Source organism: Bubalus bubalis, chromosome 6 (genome assembly GCF_019923935.1).
Source record: "Bubalus bubalis isolate 160015118507 breed Murrah chromosome 6, NDDB_SH_1, whole genome shotgun sequence".
NCBI classification, from domain to species: Eukaryota; Metazoa; Chordata; class Mammalia; order Artiodactyla; family Bovidae; genus Bubalus; species Bubalus bubalis.
The window spans coordinates 24,216,037-24,228,790 of record NC_059162.1 but is presented as its reverse complement, the minus strand read 5'-3'; the positions used below and the strand labels follow the sequence as shown (position 1 = coordinate 24,228,790).

General features: G+C 38.4%; 1 protein-coding gene across 6 annotated transcripts in view; it reads right to left on the bottom strand.

Annotated features, from left to right (window-relative positions):
• WARS2 (tryptophanyl tRNA synthetase 2, mitochondrial) overlaps nucleotides 1–12,754 on the bottom strand; it is a 94,712-nt gene that overhangs the window by 44,338 nt on the left and 37,620 nt on the right. For 5 of the 6 annotated variants that reach the window (XM_006049363.3, XM_044944486.1, XM_044944485.2 and 2 more), the window contains one exon: nucleotides 5,960–6,217. In XM_006049363.3, the coding sequence (XP_006049425.3) occupies nucleotides 5,960–6,217 (258 nt within the window). The remainder of the gene's footprint in view (nucleotides 1–5,959; nucleotides 6,218–12,754) is intronic. The other variant, XM_025288013.2, reaches the window with a different exon arrangement.

The following is a 12,754-nucleotide window of genomic DNA, read 5'->3' as shown; positions in this document are numbered from 1 at the left end:
TACAGGGGATGTGGGTTCAATCCCTGGTCCAGGAACTAAGATCCCACATGCCTCAGGGCAACTAAGCCCGCATGCAGCAACTAGAAGCCTGTGTAGGCCACAGTGAAGATCCAGCATAGCCAAATAAATAAATAAATAAAATTGGCAAAGATAACCACGAAGAAGTATATTTAAAAAAAAAAAGAAAACAAAACTGGAGAGACAAATCACAAAATGTTAATAAATGATGGGGGTAAAGTATACTATTCTCCTACTCTTCTACATATATTTCAAGTTTTCTTCACTAAATATTTTAAACAGGAAAGAAAATCTGATACAATAACCAGTCTACCCACTAAGCTGTAATAATGTTGGTTGCCTGAGTTAAAGAAGGAAATGGCCCAGACCAAGCATGTCTTGAGGACAGAAAGATATCTGAGGAAGTCTTTCATACTGTCTTTGTGTGACAAATTGTGGAATATGGGCTGATGAGTACTCTTCTCAAATTTTACCTGACAAACTATCGAAATTCCCCCAAGGGAGCTGAAGTCAGGGATGGTAAGAGGGGACCTGTGAGACAGTTTAGAGGTCACCGAGGAAACAGGCAGCCCCAGTTGCCTCTACTCTCTGACCTAGACCTACAATCAGTTGGGGAAACAGAGAGCTCACTGTGTAACATAAAAAACCAAAGGGAAGGTGAATTTTATTATCCCTCACTTACGAAAGAGTTCTTACAAAGCTCGCCATATTGTGGATTACTCTTTCAATTGCTATTTTGAACAATAATATACCATGTGGAAGAAGATATGTCAATAATTGCAAATTTTTATATATTTATGGAGGTCACTGCCAAAAACCCTTTACAACAGAGAACATATTTAAAATAGAGTAGTTCCTTCTGGGGCTATGAGCTCAAAGTGCAAGTACTGGATGCAGTTGTACATAAGCCTTTAATTTTATAAGTTGTTTTGTGGAGATTAGACATTTTCACCTAGAATAATTATGGAAATAGAATATAATTTTTAAAATTGATGCAACCACTATGGAGACCAGTGAGGAGATTTCTTTCAAAAAACTAGGAATAAAACTACCATATGATCCAACAATCCTACTACTGGGCATATACCCTGAGGAAACCATAATTGAAAAGGACACATGTACCCCCATGCTCATTGCAGCACTGTTTACAATAGCTAGGACATGGAAGCAACCTCGATGTCCATTGACAGATGAATGGATAAAGAAGTTGCAGTACATATACACAATGGAATACTACTCAGCTAAAAAAAAGAGCATATTTAAATCAGTTCTAATAAGGTGGATTAAACTAGAGTCATTATATAGAGTGAAGTAAAAAGAAAGAAAAGAAATGAATGTCATATATTAACATATATATATATGGAATCTATATATACATATATTAACATGTATATATGATCTCTGTTAGTTTCCAAGGCAAACCATTCAGTAGTACAGTGATCCAAGTCTATGCCCCGACCAGGAATGCTGAAGAAGCTGACGTTGAACAGTTCTATGAAGACCTACAAGACCTTCTAGAACTAACACCCCAAAAAGGTGTCCTTTTCATTATAGGGGACTGGAATGCAAAAATGGGAAGTCAAGAAACACCTGGAGTAACAGGCAGATTTGTCCTCGGAGTACAGAATGAAGCAAGGCAAAGGCTAACAGAGTTTCAAAAGGAGAACGCACTGGTCATGGCAAACACCCTCTTCCAACAACACAAGAGAAGACTCTACACATGGACATCACCAGATAGTCAACACCAAAATCAGATTGATTATATTCTTTGCATCCAAAGATGGAGAAGCTCTATACCATCAGCAAAAACAAGACTGGGAGACTGTGGCTCAGATCATGAACTCCTTATGGCCAAATTCAGACTTAAATTGAAGAAAGTAGGGAAAACCACTAGAGCATTCAGGTATGATCTAAATCAAATCCCTAACGATTATACAGTGGAAGTGAAATTTAGATTTAAGGGACTAGATCTGATAGACAGAGTTCCTGATGAAGTATGGATGAAGATTTGTGACAATGTACAGGAGACAGGGAGCAAGACCAGCCCCAAGAAAAAGAAATGTAAAAAAGCAAAATGGCTGTCTGAGGAGGCCTTACAAATAGCTGAGAAAAGAAGAGAAGCAAAAATCAAAGGAGAAAAGGAAAGATATAAGCATCTGAATGCAGAGTTCCAAAGAATAGCAAGGAGCGATAAGAAAGCCTTCCTCAGCGATCAATGCAAAGAAATAGAGGAAAACAATAGAATGGGGAAGACTAGCGATCTCTTCAAGAAAATTAAAGATACAAGGGAACATTTCATGTAAAGATGGGCTCAATAAAGGACAGAAATGGTATGGACCTAACACAAGCAGAAGATATTATGAAGAGGTGGCAAGAATACACAGAAGAACTGTACAAAAAAGATCTTCACGACCCAGATAATCACAATGGTGTGATCACGGACCTAGAGCCAGACATCCTGGAATGTGAAGTCAAGTGGGCCTTAGGAAGCACCACTACGAACAAAGCTAGTGGAGGTGATGGAATTCCAGTTGAGCTATTTCAAATCCTGAAAGATGATGCTGTGAAAGTACTGCACTCAATATGCCAGCAAATTTGGAAAACTCAGCAGTGGCCACAGGACTGGAAAAGGTCAGTTTTCATTCTAATCCCTAAGAAAGGCAATGCCAAAGAATGCTCAAACTACCACACAATTGCACTCATCTCACACGCTAGTAAAGTAACGCTCAAAATTCTCCAAGCCAGGCTTCAACAATATGTGAACCGTGAACTTCCAGAGTTCAAGCTGGTTTTAGAAAAGGCAGAGGAACCAGAGATTAACTTGCCAACATCTGCTGGATCATTGAAAAAGCAAGAGAGTTCCAGAAAAATATCTATTTCTGCTTTATTGACTACGTCAAAGCCTTTGACTTTGTGGATCATAACAAACTGTGGAAAATTCTGAAAAAGATGGGAATAGCAGATCACTTGACCTGCCTCTTGAGAAATCTGTATGCAGGTCAGGAAGCAACAGAACTGGACATGGAACAATACGCTGGTTCCAGATAGGGAAAGGAGTATGTCAAGGCTGTATATTGTCACCCTGCTTATTTAACTTATATGCAGAGTACATCATGAAAAATGCAGGGCTGGATGAAGCACAGGCTGGAATCAAGATTGCCTGGAGAAATATCAATAACTTCAGATATGCAGATGACACCACCCTTATGGCAGAAAGTGAAGAAGAACTAAAGAGCCTCTTGATGAAAGAGGCTCTTTTTCACCCTCCTCTTTCAGGAGAGTGAAAAAGTTGGCTTAAAGCTCAGCATTCAGAAAACAAAGATCATGGCATCCAGTCCCATCACTTCATGGGAAATAGATGGGGAAACAGTGGAAACAGTGGCAGACTTTACTTTTTTGGGTTCCAAAAATCACTGCAGATGGTGACTGTAGCCATGAAATTAAAAAACGTTTACTCCTTGGGAGAAAAGTTATGACTAACCTAGATAGCATATTGAAAAGCCAGCATTACTTTGCCAACAAAGGTCCGTCTAGTCAAGGCTATGGTTTTTCCAGTAGTCATGTATGGATGTGAGAGTTGGACTATAAAGAAAGCTGACGGCAGAAGAATTGATGCTTTTCAACTATGGTGTTGGAGAGGACTCTTGAGAGTCCCTTGGACTGCAAGGAGATCAAACCAGTCCACCCTAAAGGAAATCAGTCTTTAATATTCATTTGAAGGACTGATGTTGAAGATGAAACTCCAATACTTTGGCCACCTGATGTGAAGAGCTGACTCATTTGAAAAGACCCTGATGCTGGAAAAGATTGAAGGTGGGAGGAGAAGGGGATGACAGAGGATGAGATGGTTGGATGGCATCACCAACTCAATCGAAATAAGTTTGAGTAAACTCCAGGAGTTGGTGATGGACAGGGAGGCCTGGTGTACTGCAGTCCATAGGGTCACAAAAAGTCATACACATCTGAGTGACTGAACTGAACTGATGGAATCTAGAAAGACAGTACTGATGATCCTACTTGCAGGGCAGCAAAGGAGACTCCGACTTAAAGAACAGACTTTTGGACACAGTGGGGAAGGACAGGGTGGGATGATTTGAGAGAGTAGCATTGAAACATATGCAATACCATATGCAAAATAAATAGCCAGTGGGAATTTGCTGTATGACACAGGGAACCCAAAGCCAGTGCTTTGCGACAACCTAGAGGGGTGGAATGGGGACAGAGGTAAGAGGGAGGTTCAAGAGGGAGGGGACATATGTATATCTATGGCTCATTCACATTGATTCATGGCAGAAACCATCACAGTATTATAAAGTAATTATCTTCTAATTAAAAATAAATTCTTTAATAAAAGAGTATCACATAAGGATCAAAAGAGAGGTTATATCAAAAACAGCTAAGATGGAGTGAAGATGGTATGCCTTGGAAAATGCATTAGGTGACTCAAAAACTGGCTCTGATAATTATTAGACTGCCTCTGATAATATAATGTGAGAGGGGGGTGTGAAGAGTTTGGATAGACATTGTTTCATGAAATATGAGAGGCACCATCTTTTCAGAGAAAAGGTAGGAATGCTTCCGAGGTAGGACAACCAGGAGGGTGAGACATCTAAGGACAGCTAGTATGAAGAAGGTTAAGTCCATGGAACAAGGACCTGGAGGGTAAGGATGATGCACAAGCAATACCTCCAAGTATTGGAATAGCAGTCATGTGGAAGACAGAGTTTATTTTTTACGTATTTTCAGAGAGAAGTTAAATGAGTGGCTGAAAATTACAGGAAGGCAGATGTTTGTTCAACATAAGCAAGTTCTTGATAACAATTAGATCTGTCCAAGATTCAATCTGTAAAGTCATATGTAAAGAAAGCCTTCCTGACTTTCCTTAGTGAAAAAGGAAATTGAGGTAAACTGCCTTTAAAAGTCATGTTAATGATTAGATCCTGTTATTCTTTCAGATTACCTTTAAGCTGGCAACAAGTTTAAGTTGATAACTGCATTTATTTTTTTGAAGATAGTCTTCTCATTCATTACATATTTTTAAATGGTTGCTGTGTGTGAATCATTATATTAAGTTCTGTGGGTGATTAAATATGCATAAAAATAATGAGTATCAGAAGTTTATGATCAAGAAAGGAGTTGTACACATGTATAACACGTACCACACTTGCATACATGTTAAATTGTGCCAAAACATGTATAACATACTATTCCTTGGCTGGGGCTTATCATCAGGTTAAAGAAAACATGTAATGTAAAGCATGATTCAGTTAAAACTCTCATCTTCTTTGCTAGGGAGTCTCTTAAGTGCTCTGTCTCTAGGCCAGGTTATCTGCCTGTCCAAGAGCAAACTGATTCATCCATAGTAAAGATATGAGTCAAATTCTGGCTTTGTTCTGAGGCCTTTCTTGGCTTGGACTCAATACACTGGACATCGTCTTCCAATTTCCCAGCTAGCTCTTTCAAATCTTCTCAAAAGTTATTATACAAAGAATGAACAATAGGAATTATCCAACAGACCTTCCAAATGCAATACCCAGCAAAGCAACATTGGAGTTACGTAAAACCATCAGTTGCTAAATTCTATCCCTCATCACCAGGAAACTAGTCAACAGCATGAATTCATCAGTTTGAATGCAACCCAATATAGAAAAACAATTCTTGAGTTAGAAGTAATAATAGGATAAAATTTTTTGGTATATGAAGCATTATAAACTTACCAAGTACAGTTCAGGAAATAGCTGAAAATATTATTGCATTATAATAATACTCAATGATATGAATACAGGGAAAAATGAAAATGAAACAGTTACATTTGATGAAGTCACCTTTGAATGGTCAAAAAAAAAAAAAAATCACAAACAGGAGCTATATAAACCATTGAATTTTTTCCTCAAATAATCTGAAAATAAAAGTTTTCTCAGTTCTAATCTGAGAAGCTGACCTGAGATTGCTGGAAAAGGATGCTCTTCTCTGGGTTGATGCCACAAGCGAGAAGGGCAGCAGTCATGTCCAAGATGCTCTGCCGGAGGATGGTTGGGTCCTGGGGGACAGTGATGGAATGCAGGTCAACAATACTGTACAGCACAGAGTCGTGCTCGTCCTGTAACCTCACCCAGCTCTCAATGGCTCCCAGATAGTTGCCGAGGTGGGGGATTCCTGTAGGCTGAATGCCCGAGAATATTCGCTTCACGGCATCTTTCTAGAACAAAGGAGAACAAACAAAATTGCTTTTGAAGCAGAATCCATGAATCTGATGCCCATGGTACCACAGCTATGATGGCTACCCCTATTTTTTTTTTTTTTTTAATGAAATCTGACACTCATCATCCTTATGCATTTATTTTGTTCCTACTTGGTGCAAACACTATGTTAGGTGCTATTAGGGGACAGAAGATGGTAATATATATTTTTTTCTTTTTGCACCCAAAACCTTACAAATGCAAAGGCATGTAAGGAAAGGTCTGCATCTCCAATCTAATTGGAGATAGAAGATACGCTTATGGAAATAAAAGGAACAATACAACATGACAACACAGTCATAACCCGTTTGGAAAGATAAATAGTGGGGTACAGGCCGGAATGCCCAAGAGCAAAAGATGACTGTGGTTCTGGTGGTCATTACAAAGACTTCAGACATACAAGTGAAATTTCACTGTAGGTTAAAGGCACTCCAAGGGTTTGTTATGACATGATTCACTCATTGTGCAGGTAAGGCAATGAAGGCCACAGCATTAGGGCTAAAGGTTACTACTACTTAATTCAGTTTTCTTTAAAAATAATTGCTGATATAATTCAATGTGCAGAATCTTGGGTTAAAATTTAGGAAACCTATACTTCATTTCTGATATTACTTCTTGATAAAGTTATTTAACATTTTCACGTTTTGGTTTCCTTTGACTTTTGATAAAATCATACTTGTTTTTTTTTTTTATTTCTTCAAAAGAAGTTTTTAATTTTGCATAATTTTTAAATTATAAAATCATTTTTGACATGCTTTCTCACTGACCTAATTTGCTGTTATTGAAGCCATAATAGAAGTGGGGGAAAAAATGTGCCTCTGTATTTGAAAGACTATGAATGCAAAAAAAATTTTTTTGCCATACCATGTGGCCTGTGGGATCTTAGTTCCCCAACCAGGGATTGAACCTGTGCCCCCTGTGGTGGAAGCATGGAATCCTAACCATTGGACTGCCAGGGAATTCCCCTGCAAATTTTTTTCAAAATATATTTTCTGTCCCTAACACAGAGTGAAAAAATGTCATGTTTCCTTTTAATCATTTTGCATTCTATAGTGAAAAACCAAAAATGAATGTATATAAATAAATGTGCTATAACTAAAAGGCTCTGAAAAAATACAATGCATCCTTATCATTTTTAACAATACTAAAAATATTACTAATGATAGCCACAATTTACTGGACAACTACTATGTTGCTGGTATTTATGCTCAATGCTTTATATGCATTCATGCATTTATCCCTTATAATACACAATATGGTAGGCATATGATTACCTCCAATTTGCAGACGAGAAAACTGAGGTTCAAAGATATTAAGATATTGACCATGGTCACACAATTCATACATGAGACTGCAATTTCAAGCCAAGTATCACTGACTTCAGAGCTCATGTATGCTCCTTCCACTGGCTATCATGTTTTGCTTAGCCACCAACTATTCACACGTTTTACATTCATTGTATTATTTTGCAACTTCTCTGTCACCAAAAAAAAAAGTTATGGGTGAAAAAGAATATTCTTATGTTTACTTGTGTACACGTTTCTCTAGTATACATAGTTAGGAGGTGAACTGCTGGGTCATATGGTTTAGCCAGTAAAGAATCTGTCTGCAGTGCAGGAGACTGGGTTCGATCCCTGGATTGGGAAGATCCCCTGGAGAAGGGAAAGGCTACCCAACTCCAGTATTCTGGCCTGGAGAATTCCATGGACTCTATAGTCCACGGGGTCGCAAAGAGTCAGACACGACTGAGCGACTTTCACTTCACTTCAATTCAAGGTATGCATTCAGTTCAGTTCAGTCGCTCAGTTGTGTTGGACTCTTTTTGCGACCCCATGGACTGCAGCACGCCAGGCTTCCCTGTCCATCACCACCTCCTGGAGCTTGCTCAAACTCATGTCCATCGAGTCAGTGATGCCATCCAACCATCTCATCCTCTGTCATCCCCTTCTCCTCCCGCCTTCAATCTTTCCCAGCATCAAGGGTCTTTTCTAGTGAGTCAGTTCTTCAAGGTATGCATATGTATTTTCAATTGTACTACAGTGTGCTGAACTGTCCCTAAGTGTGCAGCTTCTACCACCAATTCCTGTTGGTCCACACCCTCACCAACACTTTGCCAGTAGTTTTAATTTTAGCTAACTGGTGATATAAGGTAGAATCTCATTACAGTTTAATTGCATTTCTTTGATTATTTATTAGAGAAGCTGAGAACTCTTATGGTTATTGCTATTTTAAGAACCATATTGCTCTCCCCTGTGGAGAGCCTATTCAGGTTATTTTGCCTATTTTTCTGAAGTTGGAAAATGTTTTTATTGATTTAAGAATTTTTGTATAGTCTGGATCCTACTATTTTGTTAGTTACATGTGTGGCCAATATATTCTCTCCTTTTGTGGCTATTTGCTTTTTTGTTATCTTTTGATAAAAGAGATGTTCCTAATTTTACCAAATATGTAATCTTGATTACAGATTTTTATGTCATAGAACAAATCTTCCAAAATTCCAAGTTTATGAAGATATGTGTATACATATATAAAACATGTATGTATGTGCATGCTTTAAGGTTTTATCTTTCACATTTAAGCCTGTATCAATTTGGAGATTTCTACATATGGTGTGAGACAAGCATCTGCTTTATTTTCTCTCCTTTTAATTTTTCCCTATGTGGATACCTAATTATTCTAGCACCATTTATTGCAAAGATTGTCTTTCCCCACTGCTGTAGAATTCCACTTCAGCATAAATCAAATATCTCTATATGTCTGAGTCTGTACCTGGTCTTTCTATTCGGTCTCATTGGTTCACCGGTCCCTTTGTCTATTTCCACACTATTACAGTTGTCTTTTTAATAAGTCTTGGGACCTGGTGGAGCAAGTCTTTCTGCCTTATTCTTCAGTAGTATCCAACTCACCCTTGGTCTTTTACACTTCTCAATGCATTTTAGAGTCATCTTGTCAAGTTCCAAGAGAAAAAAAACCTGTTGGGATTTTTGATTAGGATTACATTGAGTCCATAGATTGCTTTGGGGAGAACCAACATCTTTATAATACTGGGTCCTCCAACCTTGAAAACCATATAGCAAAAGAGAATTAATGCAGAACATGATGACTATAGTTGATAACACTGTGTTGTATAATTGAAATTTCCTAACCGAGTAGAACTTAAATGTTCTCCCTCTCATACACACAAATATGTAAGGTGTTGGTTGTGGTAATAATGAGCTTGATGGGGGATCTTTTTTTCCTTAATTTATTTACTTTTACTTGAAGAATAATTATAATATTGTGTTGGTTTCTGCCATATATCAACATGGATCAGCCATAGCTATACATACGTCCCCTCCCTCATGAGCCTCCTTCCCATCTCCCACCCCATCCCACTCCTCCAGATTATCACAAAGGGGGATCTTTGCACAATATATATCAGATTACCAAGGTATATGTGCACTTTAAATATCTTACAATTTATTTGTTGATATATATCAACAAAGCTGTAATTTTTTTAAAAAGAATGTAACATTTACCACAGACTTTATATATAATATTAGCTCCTAAGAGCTAATCTACTTCAGATATGTGAGTGCTAAGACTACTTAAATTTTGCCTTTTCCTATTCCCTAGAATTTAAAATCCTACAAATACAGTCTATTTTCCCCATGTCTGCTTATTTTCCTCTTTATTCTTCAGATGACAGCTATAAAATAGAATGCTACATCATAGTTCCACGATCCAGAATTGTGCTTGATCCAAGCACTCAGGAGACCTAAAAGATTTGTGGCTCTGAGAATATGAAAAATACCTTTTAAGTAACCGAGAACAAATATGATTTGCACTTAGAATCATACACATGTACACACACACACATACACGACGCCCTCAATGACTAACTCCTGAAATCATAATTTAGAGACATTATTTTAAAAATAGTTGGTAGATGAGAACTGAGGCTGAGGGACAGAGGTGGGGGCTGGAGAGGAAGAAGGGGAGAAAGAAAAGAAAGGGAGAGAGAGAGTTAGCACAGAATAAGTACCTATCAGTGAAGCTTTCTCTAGTACCTTAGGACCATAGTAAGCCCTGGGTTCCTGATATGGGAATAAGTAAAGGAGCTTTCAGTGAGGTTAAAAATGATTAATGGGCTTTAGGGACTGATTGATGAAGAGACAATGCAAAGCAGAAAAACAAGCTCTGAACTTTATAAATGGAAAGAAAAAAAAAATACCATCCAGAAACGCTTGAACTAGGATGAAAGGGACTGTTTATGGTCATATAAAAGATTGTAAGGACCAGGACTATCAAGCTGGGGAAAAAAAAAGAATATTTCCACACAAATTCCTCCATGTTCAGGAATTATCCCCCAGGACAAATGGAGACACTAATTCTTGAGAAAACTAGAAGAGAAAAGCACTAGAGGACAGACTGTGGGAAAAAAAGAATTGTGACCAGTGGGAACGAACTAGACATGATCTAATACATCTTTTTCATTCTCTAGTTTCTGTGATTCTATATATCCAGGCAGAGGGAATGATGTTATCAAGAAGTAAGAGCAACAAGAAATGGTTTGTTCAATTTTCAAGGAGCTATTAAGAAAATACAGGCTCTAAATGAGAACTGGATTCCTGGCCTTAAAAATATACAGAGAGTGTCTTGCTCTTCGGTGGTGAGTTTATGTTCCCGTCTGTTCCCCCTGCAAGAGTCAGCAGGCAGCCTGACGGCATGGCAGGGGAGATACGCCTGGTACCATGAAATCATGGGGCTGGAATGTGGCGTTTGGGTGGTGGGAGGATGGGGGTTCTGTGTTCAAAAGCAGGAGAGCTGGAAAAGAATGAAAATGAAAGGAGCATGGGCTTCCCAGTGGATGGGAGGCAAACCACAAAGAAAACAGCTTCAAGACCAGCCCACAGGCATTCACTCCTCAGGCAGGCTGGAGCATCAACACAGAGACTAAAAAGAAGGTCCGTTTTACAAAATAGGTCTTCATTTTTATTTCAGATGTATTTCTTTAACAAAGGCCACTTACAGTCAATGCAGGCCTTGGCTCATTTTGTAACAGAATTAGTATCACCAATGGGTAGCTTCAGCGCTGAGATTTGATATATTCCAGAAAAGAGGATGGGAGTTTGAATTTGAATCAGAGGGAGAACAAATTTATCAATCTGACAGATGTAGCTCAAATCATTCCTGTTATAAGGGACTGAGCACATTCCAAATTTGTAATTATCATAACTTCAGTGATTGCATCCAAAAGCAGTTGAAAAATCCCAAGCTGCTAATTATAGCAAAAGATAATTTTTCTAATCAACTAAAGAGAGCTTCTGATTTTATTCCCAAGTGCATAATATACATCCAAAAAAGCCTGCCTACAAGCTTAGAAACACTTTCAACTTTGGTATGGAGGTGGCAACCAAAGACTTTGACTAGATTTCAAGATTCTTATTACAAAGTCCTGCTTGTGTCCAGCTGGGGCATCAATTGTGTATGCATCATACCTGTTTTAACTATAGTCAATGGTAGACCAAAAACTTGGCGGAACAACCATCGTGTCTACCTGGTTCCATGAAAAGCATGTTATCACAGACTGTGATTAGAAAGGAATCAGCATTATCAACTAATTAGGTTACAAATCTCTTTTTGTAAGTCTTTACTCTGCTAAATAAAAAATACAGCTTAAGGAGCTCTCTGCTAGGGATTCTCAATTCTATCATGTATATCACCCTATCACGTATATCTAGGCCCCTTGCATATAATTTTCAACACTTCCTTGAAAATGTCTCTACCATCAACTAGTGATTTAAGAGCTGAAACATAGGAGACCCAGCATAGAAAAATAGCACTTCCATCCTGGCTGGGAGGATCCAGGTGCTTCTCTGAAGCTTTCTTTGGCCACGGCTCAGCATTGTTCTGCCACAGTCAGCGCTTTCTTTCAGAAGCACAGAGAGCCAGGAGTCTGGTGAGAAAATGCTGACTCAGCACCAATCGGGAAGAAAAAAAAAAAAAAAAAAGGGTTCGTTTCTGCTTAGAAATGAAACCAGATGCTCAGACCTGGGAATCAATATAGTAAATATTAATTCAATATAAGAGAAAGCAGGTCTTGTCACCTTCAAACCAGAAGGAATATGTAGGCCAGCAATTAAACCTGTAGGAAAAAATCATTATCAAAAAGATAAAAAGAGGAGTGACTAATCCATTAGACTGCGAGTTCCATAAGGGCACAGACGAGAAGCACTTACCACATATTGTTAGGCCAGGGAAGCAGTTTGAAAGGAATAAACTTGAGTTTTTAAAACAGTTTTCTATAAGCTTTTTTAAGCCACCTCCAAATTTTAAGAGCTGTGCATCTGTCTCCCACCCCACGCACTGTGCTGTCCTTCCATCACACAGCAGAATGCTTTCACAGATGTATTTTTCATTCTTGTGCTGGACTCGAGCAATCAGAAAGATTCCCTGGCACTTGCATGGGCTTCACTGCATGTGACAGAGGCAGGAATTACTGGCCTTACTTTCCA